Genomic DNA, 20788 nt, shown 5'->3' on the forward strand with positions numbered 1-20788 from the left:
AATAAATACTACGTCCAGTATGTTTTGTATATTTGTGACACTCGAAGATGTATATCAAATACGTTTCAAATGTATATTCATTGCATCTTGATTAAATAAAAAATCTAACAAAGTACTCGATAAACTAAAGTCCCTATATACGCGCGATAAAATTTTTATTTCTTTAATTTTTAAAGAAAAAAATTAATTTTTAATTTCTATTAACGTTAGATCGAATTTTATGTATATTCGTAATGGCTTAAGAAAAAGAAGCGAGATAGGCGTAAATAGAATACGTTGACATTTCACGATAGGGGGGGTGGAACGAAATAGTTGAAAACGGCAATAAAGTGTGGTATCCAGTAAAAAAGACGAGAAACGAAGGGTTCTCTTTTCCCACCGACACGCAATAATCCGCAGCCACAGCATATTAACCGAGTCGTGGTTTAAAATCGCATCTCTTCTATGGCTGGTTGCTCGGTCTCGTCTTTTTTTCTTCTTATTCGGTGGTGGTAGTCTATCGGAGAAGTAGGAGATCTACAGCATTGGATGTACGCATATTGCATAGTTCAGTAACAGGACTGTTAGTGATGGTGCGAATAGGGTACATCGGGTGTAGGTGTGCTTTCGGGGTTGAGACGCCTGCGCGGGGTGAAATGGACCCTATATAAGGAAGCGAACACGTTCGAAACGGTATTCAGATTTACAGAACCACCACGAAGGGATACTGTGACATTTTCGCCGATATGGGAACCACCAGAAGCTACTTCCTCACCCTCCTACTTTACATCATCCTCAACGAGGTTCATCTTCCTCTGGTAGGTCTCTTACATTCTTATTTCATTATTCACCGATTCACCTAGCTTTCTAATAACTTCGTTCGCCTTTTTAACGCGTTAACCGACAACGCCAATTTTTTCTAAATCATGTCTAAAGGTGTTCTCAACATTTGTTCAAATTATAGAAAATTTCGATAATTCGATGGTGAAGTTAAAATTTATTAACTTTCAAGTATTACGATTCCTTCATTTTTAAATAATATTGTATGTCTATAATATTCTATGTAAATCATGTCTAAAGGTGTTCTCAACATTTGTTCAAATTATAGAAACATTCGATAATTCGATGGTAAAGTTGAAATTTATTATCTTACAAGTATTACGATTCCTACATTTGTAAATAATATTCTATGTAAATCATCTCTAAAGGTGTTCTCAACATTTGTTTAAATTATAGAAACATGGAAATATTCGATAATTCGATGGTGAAGTTAAAATTTACTATTTTACAAGTATTAGGATTCCTCCATTTGTAAATAATATTGTATGTCTATAATATTCTATGTAAATCATGTCTAAAGGTGTTCTCAACATTTGTTTAAATTATAGAAACATGGAAATATTCGATAATTCGATGGTGAAGTTAAAATTTACTATTTTACAAGTATTAGGATTCCTCCATTTCTAAATAATATTGTATGTCTATAATATTCTATGTAAATCATCTCTAAAGGTGTTCACAACATTTGTTTAAATTATAGAAACATGAAAATATTCGATAATTCGATGGTAAAGTTAAAATTTACTATTTTACAAGTATTAGGATTCCTCCATTTGCAATAATATTGTATGTCTATAATATTCTATGTAAATCATGTCTAAAGGGGTTCTCAACATTTGTTTAAATTATAGAAACATGAAAATATTCGATAATTCGATAGTGAAGTTAAAATTTACTATTTTAGAAGTATTAGGATTCCTCCATTTCTAAATAATATTGTATGTCTATAATATTCTATGTAAATCATGTCTAAAGGGGTTCTCAACATTTGTTTAAATTATAGAAACATGGAAATATTCGATAATTCGATGGTGAAGTTAAAATTTACTATTTTACAAGTATTACGATTCCTCCATTTGTAAATAATATTGTATGTCTATAATATTCTATGTAAATCATGTCTAAAGGTGTTCTCAACATTTGTTTAAATTATAGAAACATGGAAATATTCGATAATTCGATGGTGAAGTTAAAATTTACTATTTTACAAGTATTAGGATTCCTCCATTTCTAAATAATATTGTATGTCTATAATATTCTATGTAAATCATCTCTAAAGGTGTTCACAACATTTGTTTAAATTATAGAAACATGAAAATATTCGATAATTCGATGGTAAAGTTAAAATTTACTATTTTACAAGTATTAGGATTCCTCCATTTGCAATAATATTGTATGTAAATCATGTCTAAAGATGTCCTCAACATTTGTTTAAATTATGGAAACATAGAAATATTCGATAATTCGATAGTGAAGTTAAAATTTACTATTTTACAAGTATTAGGATTCCTCCATTTGCAATAATATTGTATGTCTATAATATTCTATGTAAATCATGTCTAAAGGGGTTCTCAACATTTGTTTAAATTATAGAAACATGAAAATATTCGATAATTCGATAGTGAAGTTAAAATTTACTATTTTAGAAGTATGTATTAGGATTCCTCCATTTGCAGTAATATTGTATGTCTATAATATTCTATGTAAATCATGTCTAAAGGGGTTCTCAACATTTGTTTAAATTATAGAAACATGAAAATATTCGATAATTCGATGGTGAAGTTAAAATTTACTATTTTACAAGTATTAGGATTCCTCCATTTCTAAATAATATTGCAACGCGTTGTAAGTTCAGAGTGCCGGTCACCGGTGACCACCATAGCAATTAATATGTTAATGGGAACGAAGCAATAATTTAGATAAATGTATTTTACCATTATTCATTACTCTACTAATAAAAATCCAATTATAATATATTTAACACGTTAGCTGCCATGTTAGTTTTCCGTGTCCTCAATATTTATTCAAATTATAGAGAAATATTCGATAATTAAATGGTAAATTTGTTATTTTACAATATTCCAAATTAAAGTAGCGTTATTTACTATTTTATAAGTATTAAGATTTGTCCTTTTGTAACCATTATTGAAACGCATTGTAAGTTCGGAGTGTCGGTCACCGGTGACCACCATAGCAATTAATGTGTTAATACTTTGTCTGAAACTCTTACCGCACGACCAAACGATTAATAATGATAGATAGCCACTGTTCGCAATTTAATTAATTAAAAACAACAGAAGAAATAGTAGTCGTCGGTCGTATTTAGAAAACTAGTTGTTTTTTACTATGATTTTTAACGATCAGACAATAATTATTGCAGTCTAGTTCAAATGTTTTTATCACCAGATATTTATTTTTTACATTGACGAATTCCCTCGACATGATAAATTAAATATTTATGTATCTGGATTTTTTTACAAATAAAGCCCCAAGTTTTATCGTGAATTTAAGTTACTCTAAAGATGCAGAAGATCTAGATCAAAATGGCAAGTACGTATGTCATTGATCTAGTAAGTTATATAGAAAACATTTATTAAAAATAAAATCATTAAAAAACATTTAATAAAAGATTATTTTATATTTAACAAAATCTAAGAATAATAATTTTTTTTTCTCATAGTCAACAATAACCAAAAATTTTAACGATCTTTCTTGTACAAATCGTCGCAATATTTATTTTACTGGAAAAACAATATAATTTTGTCCCTTCGGAGTTTCCAATTGAGAAAGTAATTTTTCGATTTGAAATAATTTCTCATATCGTTTAGAGGATAAATTTATTTATTTACTACGATAAAAATATTTTCAATTAAAAAAGCAATCTTTCGATTTGAATTAATTCCTCATATTATTTAGAATGATAGTGGTAAAGAAAGAAACATTTGGAAAATAAATTCATTAAAAATAAATCATCGAAACGGTAACTTAAATTATAACAAACTTTAATTATAAGAATAATTTGTTCCGAAATTATCCATTCTTCTAATTGTTTTTAATAATATCATTATAAAGTGATCGGTCGATTAATGAGACGAGTTTTTTAATTAGATTTTTACATTCGATTTCTGGTATCGAATGGTGACGTTAGTTTCGGAAATTTTCAACTATTTTTAGTTTTCAAATTTCAACCTTACCGATAGATAGAGAAATATTGAGACTGTTTTGAATAGTATACAAAGTGATTTAATAAAGCCAGTTGTAGGATCCATCTGGTGCTTGGTCGTTTGTCTATTTAAAGCGGTTCGATTTCGAGAATAAAGGAAATCGCTTGATATAATGGATTTAGTATTCTGTCAATAATTGAACATAACGATTAAACACGAACAATTAATAATGATGGACATTTTCATTCTACCTCGACTGTATCTGACGATTCATCTTCTTTCACCATCAACGAATTCAAAAATTTTATTCCTTGCATTAAAATATAGATATGTATATTATTAAAAAACACATTAGATAGTAGTTATTATTTAACTAAATATTGATTTGTCCATCCCTCGTTGTAAATTGTTCAATGATCAAAAACCATTAATGAATAATTACTAAAGTGATAATAGCTGATAGTTTCAACAATTAAATAGATTACGTTAAAATATACATGTATATATGTATATATTATTAAAAAGCACATTAGGAAGTGGTTTTTATTTCACTAAATGTTAACTTTTGGGTTTATAATTTGTGAACGTTCCCACAACCAAACCATTAAGAAACAATTACAAAAAATGATAATAGCTGGTAGTTTCAACACGCTTGACTTATTTAAAAAATAACTAAATCGTATATTGCACTTCGTTCGTCTGTTATAGCAAACTCTGTATCATTATTCGCGTATACAGGGTGTTCGACTAACCCTGGGAAAAATTTTAATGGGGGATTCTCCAAACCAAAATAAGACGAAAATCAAGAATACCAATTTGTTGATGGAGGCTTTGTTAAAAAGTTATTAACAATTAAATTCAAAAATTTCAAATCATTCTAAAAAAATTATTTTCGGTTGCGAGGGTCAATTACAATCACTTTTGCTGAATAGACATACCCCCAAATCCCACCCACTTTCTAGGAAAAAATTCGAGAAGGTGTGAAATTTTTCGACAGGAAAAAAAATTTCAAATCTTTCTGGAAAAATTATTATCGATTGCGGGGATCAATTGCAATCATTTTTGGTTATTACACATACCCCCGAAATCCTACGCATTTTCCAGAAAAAAATTCCGTACCGAAAATCTAATGAAGTGCCTAAATTGCTCGACAAAAAAAATTTCAAATCGTTCTGAAAAAATTATTTTCGATTGCGGGGGTCGATTACAATCATTTTTGGTGAATAGACATATCCCCGAAATCCTGCGCATTTTCGAGAAAAAAAATTCTGTACGGGCGGAACTTTAAACGTTAATAATTGTTTAACAAAGCCTCCACCAACAAATTGGTATTCTTGATTTTCGTCTTGTTTTGGCCTCTAGAATCCTCCATTAAAATTTTTCCCAGGGATGGCCGAACACCCTGTATAGTGAAATAATATTCTTATGTTAATATCGTTAATCCTGGCACGTTTGATAAAAATCAGAAATAATTTATGATACGTTCCGTCTGAAAGTGGAACTTGTTGATCCTATAAGCACCAACATGGCGCTTCGTCCTAAATTCACTAAGGGATTTATCAAAGGCTTTCCCAGGGGATCCTGACTTACGGATTCGCCATTTACGATGGAAACTATCTGCTACGTATGTAGATGAAATTCGAAAAAAGATCCGCCATTTAACGATTAGTAAACTATCCATTAAATGGCGGATCTTTGTCACAGGTGTGATTGAGATAAAGTCTTCTCGTGGAGGAGACAGTTTCCATATAGGACACAAATCCGAAGAAGGATCCATTGCTAAAGCCTTATTGATGAGTCATCCGCGAGCAGTGTTTCTAAGAATTTTCTTTCTCAAATTCTAGGCATCGATAAGAACAAATGGACGTATATTTGAAATACCTACTGTTGGTAATTTAGAACATCAAATTATATATTTAAAAAAAATGATAACCTTATTTAATTTGTCACGTAGCAAATAATACAGAAAAATTACTTGTCAACCAGTGATATTTACGGACGAATCGTAATTTTAACACTTCCATCATGCAATCATGGTTAAAATATAACAAAATTTTAGAATAAATCATTTAATCTACTTGTTTGCATATTAATAGTTTTCTGTAAATTTCACGATCACATTGAGACTACACAATGTGATATGAAACCTGTTTGCATATTAATAGTTTTTTGTCATTTGAAGATTACACAATGTGATATGAAATTTTAGGTTTTAATGACATATTGTTAGTTTTGAATACCAAAAAAAAATAAAAATTTTAGTATACTGTGAATTAAAATTAAATTATTAAAGTTAATAATTAATATTTACCCAAGGCTCATATGTTGTGATTTTATTATCTATTCGTTTTTTTAATTTTGATAAAGCGAAGGTAAATTGTAATTTTGTTATTCAAAATTTATCTGCACTATAAAAGAATCGTTATTTCATCTAATCTTTGGATTAGACCAAACTTTTTAACTACTCTATGTTTGCCATTATTACGTAAAATTTGAAACATAAACGTTTATTAGTTTCGCTAGAATATTATGCAGTGTTATTTCTTCCCACCTTTTGACGTAATTTTGTATTCGTTTTAAACAAATTGTTGAGTTTTTTAAAGCTCAACGATCATCTGTGCATTATTTTTGTCAACAATAAAACTAAAGTTTTTGAAGATTGGAAATTTCAATATTTCGAAACGAGGGTTTAGCAGACAAGGTCCTTTCTCCGAATAACTATTCACATATTGATCGCTGATTATAGCTGACATTTGATACAAAAATACATTTTAAATATCCCCGTGAGAAAATAATTTACTATTTTCTAGTCCAGTTTCTGATTCGCCAATTTATTCGTCCACCACGCCCGATTCATTGATTTTGGAATACACCGTTTAGATAATAATGCATAATGAGGCGGAACGCTATTAAATTAGACGATAATAGAACGGTGTTTAAGAGCCGAGGGTGAAAATTTCATGCATATTTTCTAAATTAATTAAGTCCAGTAGAAAAATTTTACACCTTCTCGAATTTTTTCCTAGAAAATGGGTAGGATTCCGGGGGTATGTATATTCACCAAAAATTATTGTAATCGACCCCCCGCGATCGAAAATAATTTTTTAGAACGATTTGAATTTTTTTTTTGTCGAAAAATGTAGGCACCTAATTAGATTTTCGGTAAGGAATTTTTTTCTCGAAAGAGCGTAGGATTTCGGGGGTATCTGTAATGACCAAAAATGATTATAATCGACCCCCGCAACCGAAAATAATTTTTCCAGAACGATTTGAAATTTTTGAATTTAATTGTTAATAACGTTTTAACGAAGTCTCCATCAACAAATTGGTATTCTTCATTTTCGTCTCGTTTCGGCCTCTAGAATCTCCCACTAAAATTTTTCCCAGAAATGTCCGAACACCCTGTATACCTGGTGTTTTCACCCTAATGAAACGAATTGTGATTGTTAATAAAAATAAGTCAAAACTTCCTTAGAGGTTCCCAACAAATTTGCACAGTTTAGAAGTAATAAAATTTCCTTTGTCAGCTGTATAATTGTTATGCAAGAAAGATAGGAAGAAATTTAATTAACTTCGAGTAGGGGTTGTGAATTGTTTTCTATTCAGGTTACGCGACTGCAACCTGTGGACGACACGTGCCATTTGAACTCTATCGTTTAAGATCGTGCTTTGAAATTTATGCCAATATTATTTGGATCGTGAGCATATTGTTTCATTTATTTTGTTTCACAAAAATTTATTATATAATTTAGGTTGTCTACGCAAGAAAATAATTGTTGTATTTTTAGGACTTTCTTCGTAATTTTTTCGAACTATAATATACCATTTTTGTCAGAATTCTTCATACACGTCGACAAAATTTTGAAAGAAAGAAGATATTAAATTGCAGACCAAATTGTGTGTTAATCGGTTAAGTAGATGTTGAGACATTATAGGAACCAGTTAAAAAAATGTAGTTCTAAGAAAAACGCGTTTAAAGTTATTATTTTCGTGATCTAAAAAAATATGAAAGGAACGAGAAGTTCAGATATTAGACTTTGTACATATGTATATTTCTCAAATCACATTCATAAGGGAATGCTTCGAAATATCAATTTTTCCAAACGTTTGTAGTAGAATATCCCCTTAAACATTGACTTCAATGTAATCTTACCATTTCCAACTAACCAAAACTAGTCAAAACAAATGTTAACGGATGATCGACATAAGCGCGCTCTATGAATCGATGCCAACACTTTAGTTAAATTATAGGTTAGTTGTTCACGCACTTCATTTGTATATCTTTATACGTTTAATAAACTATCTAAAGTTAAATTCTGCGTATTGTTGTCAACAAATAATATTAATATCAATTCCTGTAGACTCACAGCGTAAGTAAAAATAACGAGTATTAGTCAGACACGTTAGATAAATTGTAGATATGCACTCTGTGTAAATCTCTTGCGTTGTATACAGTCGTGTTGAAAAGTAAGCAAACGATCAGCGTTGTACATAATCACAAAAGAAATGAATCAGATAATATGTTTGATGAGTTGACTCTTGTATATGTATGTATAGTAGTATAACACAATAAACAAACGATCGTATACAATGTAAATAACTTAATATTTTACAATTAAGAAAAGGGGAAATAAAAAATGTAATACGACTAGAGTGATCCTCGAAAAGTAAATTAACGCATTTTACTTTTCTTAAATATTTTCCAATAAATTATATTACTATAATTACTCGTAAACAGTATAGTATACTCTGAATTAATTTTTTAATTTGACTTGGGTTAATATTGTTCGATTCCTGATACCAAGTTGTTAAAATACATAAAATAAATTTGATGGTATACATTTCTATTCATTTTTTTTATAAATTTATTTTACAACTTCTTCACAACTCTTTTATTTTACTGATTTCATTGTTTATCAACAACTGATGGATATCTTCTGAGAACACATTTAAATATATTTTTTAAAACATGTTTTAGCAAATAAACTTGCATTTAGAAATAGTTTACGCTCTCGTAAGCTCGAATATGTAAATTTTCTAATTAAAATTCACAGTTACGGAATATACAGTGAAAGGTAGAAAGTTTATCAAGACTGGAATTGAAACGTAATCTGCAACGAGGACCTTCTTCGTATCATCGTTGTAGTTTTATCGGCAATCAGTAATTTCCGTTATGTGGAAGCACGATGACGGTAAATGAGAACATGTCGTATGAAAGTCGAGTACACACTTGGAAATATACTTGTTTAAAGACGACACACTCATTACTCCGCGATGAGTTTCTCTATGCTGAACGACTCGAACAAAGGATACGATTATTTCACGTTTTCGAATTCAACTACGAGCGTTGCAATTTTTTAAATAGGGTTTCACTTTTTTCCCCCTTAGTTCAACAACCTGAAACTATTTATATTAAAGGACAGACATCCTTATATCTTTGTATTCCTAATTCGACAAATTTTATTCTCTCCGTTTTAATTTAATTTTATTAGAAATATCGAAAAACAAATAATTATAATAATTATATGTTCAGTAACGTTACAAATACTGCGCAGCACGTGGCCGTGGCACACCAAATGAATACTACACTATAATTAATTTGAACACAAAACTTATATTTCTAAATTTACATTTAAACACGTGCAACTCCAGTTCAACGTAACCTAACGCAACAGTTCGAGACAGAGCACTCCAGAAGAAGGGGGCCGCGCACGCCCCGTATTTATACATGTCTGATCCCCACCAGGGATACCAACTGCTGAACTTGCAACTAGTGTTGGGATGCAGTGACTTTTATTCCAACAAATACTTTTATAGAAAAATGTTAAAATGAACACGAGGGCATGGCCAGCTTGTTAAATAAATAAATTTTACTATAAATTCTACTTTCTTTTATATAAAATATTCTATAAACAAAATTAGAAAAAAAACGCTACTGGACGATTTTTAGCATGAATCATTACTATAAGTAATAACTTTCGAATTCTTTCTTTCTATATTATTAACACTAGTACTACCTGAGTGGTCAAAATGATCCATTCGTAATCTTTAATAAAAATTATAAAATATTTACTCGACCGGATTTTTGGAACGTAGTTTTCTAGCATTATACATTTCTTCAATGGCTTTATACAATGTAAACAGATATGGCAGCTACAGTTACAGCTATGTTTATACAGGGCGTTTGACCACACTTTATCTGTCGCCATTTTCGACTCTACTGAATCGAATACTTTTGAAGGTTATGTTGGACCTTTCCCTAACCTATCTTTTGTTTCGACTAGCTATATGTCAACACTATATGACCGCAAAAGAGCGGGAAAATCTATTGGCTTTAAACTTGATTTTATAACCGCTTAAGATAATTTTGATTATTCATTTTGTACACCTGATAAAAACAACTAACACGTTGATACAGGTTTTGCACTCGAAATTCAATTCTTTCTAAGTCAAACTCACACTTTCGTTGATCGAATTCTTTTGTAATTCTGTTGGTTGGACAGTGCATATTTTTAAAGTAATTGAAAACGTTGTTTTTATGGCGCAGGTGAAATGCCAAGCGGGGGAAAGCGCTCAGTGTATACCAAAAGGAGTCTTCCTGGCCCTGTTACGTCTACCGGAAGTCAGTTCGAATTTATCTCTGTATTCGAAGGCAAGGATGATTCAGGACGCGAAGAATCGCAACGACCTCGAACTCTTAGAGACCTTAACCGCAGAGAATTACGACGACACGGAAATTTGCATACCCGATGGAGTTTACTTGGATCTGTTCAGAGATCCAGCTATGCGCGGCCATCTTGACGTCGTTGAAAGAACGCAAAATCCATCTGATTCGTCGATGCGTCAGCTAGGTTACAGCGACGATATCGACAATGGCAAAAGGAGCATCGCGATGCTGGCCAAAAATGACGATCTACCTATCAGTGTTCAGGATCGTCTTGCTGAAAATCAAGACGACGAAGATAAGAGGACCGTTGTTTCGAGGTATGCAATTCCACCTATTTTCTTGCATTTTATTATTTATTAATATTTTTTTGACATATTTCTATTCATAGATTCATATAATAGATCCTGCAGGATAAACTTATCTACATCAAATTTTGTGTCCCATCAAACCATCAAAGTTTTATCTGTAATCCCCATCATCAATAGTTTCATAGATATTCAGCTGGATTTATTTTAATTGGAGACCCTGTATACAGCGGATTATACAATTACGCTTTACTGCGCCATAGAATTTCGGCCTTCGACTAGCTTCGTTATCAATGTCCTATGCGTAACACATCCCTTTAATTCTTTTAAAATTTGTTTTACAACGCTTGGAACAATTGGCTTCATTGTACGAGAAAAGTGTAGGCACAAAATTTTATTCAATATTAATAAAAGAATAATACCTCGTTGCTGGTAAGAGAAGCTTGTTGAAATCAAAGGATGCATTTAAAGTTTTGCAATAAATTTTTTATTACAAATGAACACATGTATAAAGTTTATTTATACTAAATCATAACAAAACTGATTAACTAATAACAAAACTACATTGATTTTACTCTGCATAGTACATAATAACAGGCCACAGAAGTATTCGTATCAATGTAGATTTTGTCGAAGAATCGTATATTATGGTAACTTTTTTATTTTGTATTAATTTTCTAGTATTTTGTGGGTCCACCTTTACGCCTTATTATTACCCAATTTCGAAATAGACTACTTTGTTGGCGCTCACTGAACCGACTGACAAGGAACCATCGCGAACGGTCTCGCTTCGATTTTGATGAAACTTTGTACACTTATAAAGCAGCCAAAAATAATCGACACGAATTTTTTTTTAGCTGCGGTAACTCGAGTTTAAGGGGTGAAACCACCCCTTGAAGTTTTGGCTCGAAACGGCTATCTCGAAAACGGAAAGACATACAAAAAAATGGTTAATGGGCGAGGTTGATGGTTTCTTATGTACAATAACATGGTGTTAAAAAATTAAAAAAAATACAATTTGTTTATAACAAAAAAAAATTTATTAACTTAATTTTTCATTTTATTGAAATTTTCATAATGACAAAAAATGACGAGCATTTTATTCCAAATCCACTGGTATGCGATTTTTTAAAATTGCCTCCTACAGTTTTGCAGATTTTGATGATTTACATCTTGCGCGCACATCCATTATGGTAGTAGCCGTTCTAACTTTGATTTTAATGAAGCACTGTAGGCTTGCACTACTTCTAGAGGAGAAAATCGGGAAAAATACAAGAATACCAATTTGTTGATGGAGGCTTCGTTAAGAAATTATTAACGTTTAAAGTTCCGCCCGTACTGAATTTTTTTCTCCGAAATGCCCAAGATTTCGGGGGAATGTGTAATGACCAAAAATGATTGTAATCGACCCCTGCAACCGAAAATAATTTTTTCAGAATGGTTTGAAATTTTTTAATTTTGTTGAAAAATTTCACACATTCTCGAATTTTTTTCTCAAAAGTGCGTAGGATTTCGGGGGTATATATATTGACCAAAAATGATTGAAATTGACTCCCGCAACTGAAAATAATATTTTTAGAACGATTTGAAATTTTTTTTTTTCGCTGAAAAATTTAGGCACCTCCGCCCTGTCGATTTTTCTTAAAAATTCGTTTTTCATTTTTAATAATTTTGTTTGACGCCCTACAAAAAAGTTGGCCAATACTTTTATGTAGGTACCTATGAGCTCTACTTCAGAAAAAAGTTTCATTGAAATATATTCACTATTGTAGGAATTATGGCTGTTTGAAGATTGGACCATTTTTATGGGGTTTTTCTCATTTTGCGGGGTCAAGGATCAACTTTTTGCATATTTTTGCGATTTCTACGTATTTTTGATTAAAATACGCGTCGTTTGCATTTTTGAAAATTAAAATCCATCAATCCGTTCAGAAGTTATGACATTTTAAAGATCCGCATGAAATTTTCGGACAACATTTCTGGCCTTAAATTACATTTTCGATTAGGAATTTTTTTCTCGAAAGTGCGTAGGAATTCGTGGGTATATGTATTGACCAAAAATGATTGTAATTGGCCCCCGCAACCGAAAATAATTTTTTCCTGGTGGATTTGAAATTTTTTGATTTAATTTTTTAATAACTTTTTAACGAAGGCTCAATCAACAAATTGATATTCTTGATTTTCGTCTTATTTTGGCCTCTAGAATCTCCCATTAAAATTTTTCCCAAGGGTGGCCGAACTTTTCCAAATCCATTGGTATGTAATATTTTAAAATTTCCTTTTACAGTTTTGCAGATTTTGATGATTTACATCTTGCGCGCACATCCATTATGGTAGTAGCCGTTCTAACTTTGATTTTAATGAAGCACTGTAGGCTTGCACTAAATCAAAGTTAGAACGGCTACTACCATAATGGATGTGCGCGCAAGATGTAAATCATAAAAATCTGCAAAACTGTAGGAGGCAATTTTAAAAAATCGCATCCCAATGGATTTGGAATAAAATGCTCGTCATTTTTTGTCATTATGAAAATTTCAATAAAATGAAAAATTAAGTTAATAAATTTTTTTTTGTTATAAACAAATTGTATTTTTTTTAATTTTTTAACACCATGTTATTGTACATAAGAAACCATCAACCTCGCCCATTAACAATTTTTTTCTATGTCTTTCCGTTTTCGAGATAGCCGTTTCGAGCCAAAACTTCAAGGGGTGGTTTCACCCCTTAAACTCGAGTTACCGCAGCTAAAAAAAAATACGTGTCGATTATTTTTGGCTGCTTTATAAGTGTACAAAGTTTCATCAAAATCGAAGCCGGACCGTTCGCGATGGTTCCTTGTGAGTGCAATCAAGTAATTTGAATTTACCGCCTAACTGTATGAGTGCGTGTGTCTGCCGCGAGAGCGAGCTTTGTAAATAAATGGCGTCAGTATCAAAAGCAGGCGTTACGATTACGCATATATGATAATTGCATATTAATATACAGTGACTGTCACTTAAAATCGTACACCGAACGGTTCAGCCGATATTTTTTCAATAAAACATGAAAATTGTACTAAATTATTGAAACTCGTCTAGAGGCATAATGTTTCTCTTAGTTTATAAACTAAATATATTTATTAACTACGACATGATACAAAATCCTTATACTATAGAGATTGGAAAAGAATAATACTACATAACTACTTGAAAAATGATGATCGCTCACGCGTGCTATTCAAATGAGCGACAAACATCATTCAGTTTCTTTATTTGATACATAACAACAATATAAAAAAAACCTTTAGTAGTACTCAGTAAATTAAATAAAATTTGAGGTTGCGTTAGTTGTCAATAAAAATCGTGCACCGTTGGTAACATTGGGAATCCGGTGAATCCCCAATTGCTTTTTGTCTAACAACTCTTAGCAACGATTGAATCTAGCTAATTTAGCAGCACTCTGATTGTTGTTCTGCGCGTTGTTCTGTCAAAAAATCAATAAAAAAAACTTAAAATGCGACAAACTACAGTAGCGTTTCAATAATTTAGTACAATTTTCATGTTTTATTGACAAAAATATCAGCGGAACCACTGGGTGGACGATTGGGTGATGACCCTTTTAACATAACCCAATCAACATTTCAACAATATTAGTTAAACGTTTCCCGCGACCTATTATATCATAATGGTTTAATCTAACCTAAAATTCAATACAAAGTATTTGGAAATTATAGTTTTGCATTAACTTCAGGAAAACAAACTCCAGAATGTACAGCATTCTTTGAAAATAGTACCTTGTTAACCTTAAATTGTTTCACTTTATGGATACTATAATTTTTTACAAATTTTTTGAAAAGTTTCGTTTGAACGTTTGAGCTGTTCAAACTCAACTAAGTGGCGCAGCATTGTTATATATTTGCTAATCTGTGTCAAGTACTGTCGTATATCTTCAAGAATGCGTGTAGTTATTTTTACTGATTGTAGTTGGTAGCGTTGGAACGGAGATATGACGGGGGAATACCGTAGCAGAGCGCCCGAAATACTTATGCGTCGTTCTGCTAAAGTCAATAAAAAAAGACTTAAAATGCAACAAACTACAGTAGCAGAGCGCGAATTAGTTATTTATTACAATAAAAACAAAAAAAGTTATAACGAAATTAGTAAAATTATTAATCGGAAGTAGAAGCACAGTTCAATGTATAATAAAACGATACAAAGAAGAGGACCGTGTAGTGAATAAATTAAAAGAGAAACATTACAATATATTGATTTTAAGTGACAGTCACTGTAGCCCTTTTCTATAATTCAGAAAGTGTGAATTATTTCATAACCTCAATGTTTATAAAGCGTGCGTTCGGTTAATGTGTAATTTTAATATTTTGTTAAACAGTGAACAATCTGGACAGAGCGCATTGACAGTTCCACGGGAATATTTGCTGCCGAACGAGGAGCTAGATATGGACGCGTTGGCGTCAGATTTGCTAATGGAGAAGCGGAACGTTGGTACCCTGGCCAGAGATTTCGCGCTGCCGCCGGGCAGACGAAATATCGCGTCGGTGATGCGCGATTACGAACTCCAGACCAAGGGGAACAACATTAATGGTCGCGCGTTACCTTTCGCTGGAAAAAGAAACATCGGTTCTCTGGCCAGAGGTTACAATCTCCCTCAAAATGGCAAGAGGAATATCGCCTCCATAGTCAGAGATTACGGGCTACCCAATGGTAAACGATACGTTGGCTCTTTGGCCAAGGCAGACAGTTTTCCGTTGCCGCAACAAGGCAAAAGGAACGTCGCCTCTTTGAGCAAAAACATGGCCTGGCCTACTTTCTTCAAGAGAGGAGTCAGCATCCCCGGGGCCATGCTTATGAAAATTCTTTCTCGTCATCAGCAGAATAACGCTCAAATTGATTACAACGACAGGAGGCCCAAAAGGCAAATCAGTTTCTCCGACGAGTACCCGTTACCAGTAATCCAGAATACCAATGCTTTCGATTACGAAGAAACGATGGATGCTCTTACCGATCAGTACTTAAACGCTGAGAAGAGGTTCATGGGTAAGTAAAACTGTTCTTCGATGCATGGAAAAAACAATTCGATTACAGTTTCTACAGCTTTCCCGTTCCAAATCTTATCGTGTTCACTTTTTTTTTTCAAAACCGTGAGACAGAGTTTAAAACTCGCGGTCTTGGCGACGTGCTTCTATTGGTCATGTGCGCGCTCTACCGGACCAACCGCGCGTTTCTTCCTCGTCACTCGTACGCGTTCTTTTGTTATCGCGAATAAATACGATATTTGTGAAACGGTAGGAAGTGTTTACTTGAAATCAGTCCGTCATTGAAAAAAAATTGATGGTCACCATCGTTTCTGGAAAATGATTGCAAATATAAAAAATTAGTGCAGACTGTTGCGTTGGTTATAGAAAAAAATAAAGCTTTCTTAATAAACGCACCCACTTCCGAGAAAAATGCTGACTGGTATTTCCGAAAACTCTGTATAGGTATATCTATAGTACATCTTTTTGTTAATTTAGGGCCCCAGTCCTTTTACTTCCATAGAATAAAAAAAATAAAGTTTTCAAAATTGTCGAGAATTCCGTAAAGGGTGTGGATGCGTAATTGTCGTCACAATTTTTCTAGCGCTCCCAATGGTCCGAAGAAAAAATATTTCAGACGAAAATTAATCGGTCGGCTACAAACTTCGATATAAAAAGTTTCAAATAAATTTTGTTTACTACGAAACGTCAAGGACACATATTTTTCCGCATATTATTGACATAAACGATAACTGTTGAGTTTGTCGCGATATGAGAAGGTGCACATTGTGAATTACCACGATTGTTATCACCCAGATACATTTACTCTCTGTCTTCTTACACTATATGAGGTATTCCTGGTAAAAATTTTAATGGGAGATTCTAGAGGCCAAAATAAGACAAAAATCAAGAATATCAATTTCTTGACTGAGGCTTCGTTAAAAAGTTATTAGCAATTAAATTCAAAAATTATAAATCGTTCTGGAAAAATTATCTTCGATTGCGGGGGTCGATTACAATCATTTTTGGTGAATAGACATACCCCCGAAATCCTACCCACTTTCTAGGAAAAAATTCGAGAAGATGTGAAATTTTTGAAGGCGTGACAGCGTGTGCAGCGCCTCCTGGCGATGCTTACTGTACCCAACAATAACATCGAAAGTTATCTTACTATCGTTGTATTTGTCTCGACACGAGCTACAATAATACGCAGAAACAAAGATATGCGTTTCATCTTAAAAAATCAAGGTCACCTTGATTTCGTATAGTAAACAAAATTTGTTATACCGAAGTTAATAATTGGCCGGAAACCGATCAACTTTTGTTCGAAACAATTTCTCGTCAGCCAATTGGAAATGCCCGAAAAATCGTGACGATAGTCACGTGACCACGCCCTCTATTCAAGGCGAATGGGAAATCTTCGTTTCGTCTCGACTCGTGATTTTTTAGCGCTCAAGCAGACCACTAAGCATTACGAATGTTAGAAACAGGTCCCATAGAAGAGACGCAGCCGGAGATAGACGAGATCGGCTACACAAAAACATATCAAGCAAGTAAAAGACACATCGGGGCTTTGGCGCGTCTTGGTTGGCTTCCATCTTTAAGCGCATCGCGATTTTCGCGATCACCTCGATATCTGGTTGACAGGTCAGGCCATTAGGTTCTCACGTGATGCTTTCTGTTTCTCTTCGTGTCTTTCTACTTGTCTTTCTTTCATTTCATCGTCCGATCTCATCGTGGTGTGCTTTCATTTCATCAAAATAAATTATTATAAATACGAAATAAACTGTTAAGCGAAATTTGGCAGATAAAAAGAACACAGACATCCGCAGTTTACCATTTTGTGCAAAATCTTCACTAAATGTGCATTCTATTCTGCTCCTCCTCCTTCTTTTTCTTCTACGTGCCATTCTTTCACGAGAAGAAGCCACAGCGTGTTTGCATCCCCACTCCTGTTGCAGTCCGCTGACTCACAGGTATTGGTCGAAAACGGTGATGACGATCGGTGACGGCCAATCAGCGGACTGCAGCAAGAGTGGGGATGTAAACACGCTGTGGCTTCTTCTCGTGGAAGGACGATAGATGGTTCATAGTAGTTAGCTGCATCGTTGGTGTCTCGATGTTAGATCTGTAATGTGTTGTTACATCGATTAGAACATTGTTTCAGCCGGTACGTGTCTTTCATCGTTCGATAGATAGTTTTAGATACTAGATTTTTAATTGTTCGTTCTTAGATTAATATACATATGTGTTAGTTTGTCTTATACTCTAAGTGGAAGTTCGACTGTGGGTTACGAGAGAAAAGGAATTGTCAATAGCTTGGATAGTTTAACGATTCGAGCAAATTTTAATTGGAAGGAAAAGATAGTGTATGTTAAAGACCGACGCTATTACTGACTGGTATCGTTCGGTTATTTGCAATCTATTGGCGTTTTGCATGAGAAGTGCAAAATTTTTCTTAGTTACAGAGAGAGAATGTAACATAAACGAGTAAAATAATATACGAGAATAATAAAAATGGGTAAAAGTTCAAATTTAATCGCTGGAGCCAACTATTTTAAATTAAAATAAAAAAATCTGATTCGATCACAATGGCAACAAAAACAAACACGAAGAACATCTTTGGGTAATTACTGTTCAGGATTCTAAGCAAAACTGATTTCTTCGCGCATTCCTAAAAATTGTAGGTTATGTCGAGAAAAATAATTGGATCATTTGTGACCCAACGGCACCAACCGAAGGTTAACAGTTTGCCAATGAAAATTGATCAATTTTGACCCGTATTCCGTGTTCTTGTTTAAACGTTTCATAAATTGTTCATGTTATCTTTTTGATCATTTAGTGTTTTCACTGACTCTATTTGGTGCAAAGTAAACGATAAGAAAAAGACCTTTCTAGGTCTCTTACAAGTGCTCGATCAACTACCTATTTCTATGTGTGCCCTTCTTGACCGATCATTAATAAAATAGGGCTGGCTACCTTACCGACGAGTCCATTAGCAGACCCAGGACGAAACCACAGACGAGGTATACGAGTAGACCTCACATCCAATGTATTTTTTTGGTCCATTTTTATGGGGTTCTAGAGCCCCATTACCGTTTTCGTGTCACTCGCAACATTACCAACAGTGCGAATTTTTTTCTCGAAAATGCGTAGAATTTCGAGGGTATGTGCATTCACAAAAAATGATTGTAATTGACCCCCGCAACCGAAAATAATTTTTTCAGTACGATTAAAAATTTTTCTTTTTTGTCAAAAAATTTGTCCACATTCATGAATTTTTTTCTCGAAAATACGCAGGATTTAGGGGGTATGTGCGTTCACCAAAAATGATTGTAATTGACCCCCGCAACCGAAAATAATTTTTTCAGAACGATTTAAAATCTTTTTTTTTCGTCAAAAAATTTAGGCACCTACCTCCTGTCGATTTTTCTTAAAAATTCGTTTTTGATTTTTAATAATTTTGTTTGACGCCCTACAGAAAAGTTGTCTAACACTTTTTTTAATCCATTCCATAGTCAACTCACATGTATTTACCCACAGCTGTCTCCCCATCAATACCAATTCAGTGAATAGTTTTTCATCTGACCGCCATCCATGATAAGAGGGCGCTAAAATCACCTCCGAGTTTTCAGATCGGTATGGCAGTCAGATGGGGCCAGGAATGTCCATAAGGTGTAAGGTTTACTCGTATACCTCGTCTGTGATATAATTCTCTTTATCGTTTCTCTTTCCTTTCTTCATAAAACACCAAAACACCATGACGACAACTTCGTATGTGGGTATATTAAGAACGAGAAGAGGCCCATATCGTTCTTGGCCCGTCGCTCAGTCGGTAACAACGACTGATACGCAACAAATTAGCTTGGTCTGTATGAGTAAACTTAACGAGAAAACTGTTCACATCAGGTTATGTTATTTTCGAAACCAAGCAAGATAAAAAAAATAGACAACCGATGCGGTTGGTTCAGTGCCTCGACCTCTGCAATGTAATTTAAGGAACCATTATGTACTTTCTAATACGAATATTTGCGATGTATATTTTAGGGAGAATCCCACAGATGGGTCCTCGTCCAACTACGCCATCAACTCGCCGACAAGGTCGTTAAGGCGAAACTTTAAGTTGAGAGTACCCCACATTCAAGCCTTGCACGGAGATTGTTGACACGGTTTCAGAAGATTCATCTTATTACCGGCAACCGATAATTTCCTTCGTCGAAAACTTCTCAGCCCCATAGATGTCGATTACGAATGAATAGATGCTATTCATCGCATAACAAATTAATAAGTTAACTTGTATGCTTGTTTCGTAAAATTAAAACAAAGTCGTTGCTTCGACAAATTGAATTATCTTAGCGACAATTTATACTTATCAGTGTTCCACATGACCATATCAATTTCTCTTACTTTTCAATACGTCATGTTTATACAATTGGAAATATATTTCAATAAATTTGTTCGAGCGAATATGTAATTTTTTCATTAAGTATATAGATAAAATTGTTAGATTTAAACGAGTGAATTTTGAAGTATTCTCAGTAATTCTCAAGTAATTATATCGACCGACATTATACAATATTTATTTATTTCTACAGATTCCTATTACCGAATTTTGTCGCTGATAGCAGATTGTTTATGTTTTGTGTCAATATACAGTATGTCTTACAGCTGAATATTACACGAGGTGCTCCATTTAATCTTTCTACTCGACTACCGCTCAAACTATTTGGTTACTCAAACGGATAATTCGGATAAAATTTACTACATACGATTTGCATACTGTGATTTACATTCTGTGATCTGTACAGTGAATTTTAGAATT

At 33.2% G+C, this 20788-nt stretch overlaps 1 protein-coding gene across 2 annotated transcripts; it reads left to right on the forward strand.

Annotated features, from left to right (window-relative positions):
* Positions 1–702: 702 nt before the first annotated feature.
* On the forward strand, positions 703–20285 carry LOC122397256 (neuropeptide-like 1). 2 transcript variants are annotated; one of them, XM_043396307.1, is made up of 5 exons: positions 703–797; positions 10531–10967; positions 15324–15988; positions 17451–17613; positions 20014–20285. In XM_043396307.1, exons 1-5 carry the CDS (start codon positions 726–728, stop codon positions 20129–20131), a joined length of 1455 nt encoding a protein of 484 aa, XP_043252242.1. In that variant the 5' UTR covers positions 703–725; the 3' UTR covers positions 20132–20285. The 2 variants fall into 2 exon arrangements, with proteins under 2 accessions (XP_043252242.1, XP_043252243.1); XM_043396308.1 differs by lacking the exon at positions 17451–17613.
* The last annotated feature ends 503 nt before the right edge of the window (positions 20286–20788 follow it).

The sequence above is a fragment of the Colletes gigas genome, unplaced genomic scaffold (genome assembly GCF_013123115.1).
Source record: "Colletes gigas isolate AHSC1104 unplaced genomic scaffold, ASM1312311v1 Colletes_gigas_Sc00009, whole genome shotgun sequence".
NCBI classification, from domain to species: domain Eukaryota; kingdom Metazoa; phylum Arthropoda; class Insecta; order Hymenoptera; family Colletidae; genus Colletes; species Colletes gigas.

Bases quoted from the DNA above. Each gene is read 5' to 3' on its own strand.
- LOC122397256 (XM_043396307.1), top strand. From the start codon at position 726: ATGGGAACCACCAGAAGCTACTTCCTCACCCTCCTACTTTACATCATC. The intron at 798-10,530 runs GTAGGTCTCTTA...TTTATGGCGCAG, and splicing joins ACGAGGTTCATCTTCCTCTG to GTGAAATGCCAAGCGGGGGA. The intron at 15,989-17,450 runs GTAAGTAAAACT...TACGAATGTTAG, and splicing joins CGCTGAGAAGAGGTTCATGG to AAACAGGTCCCATAGAAGAG.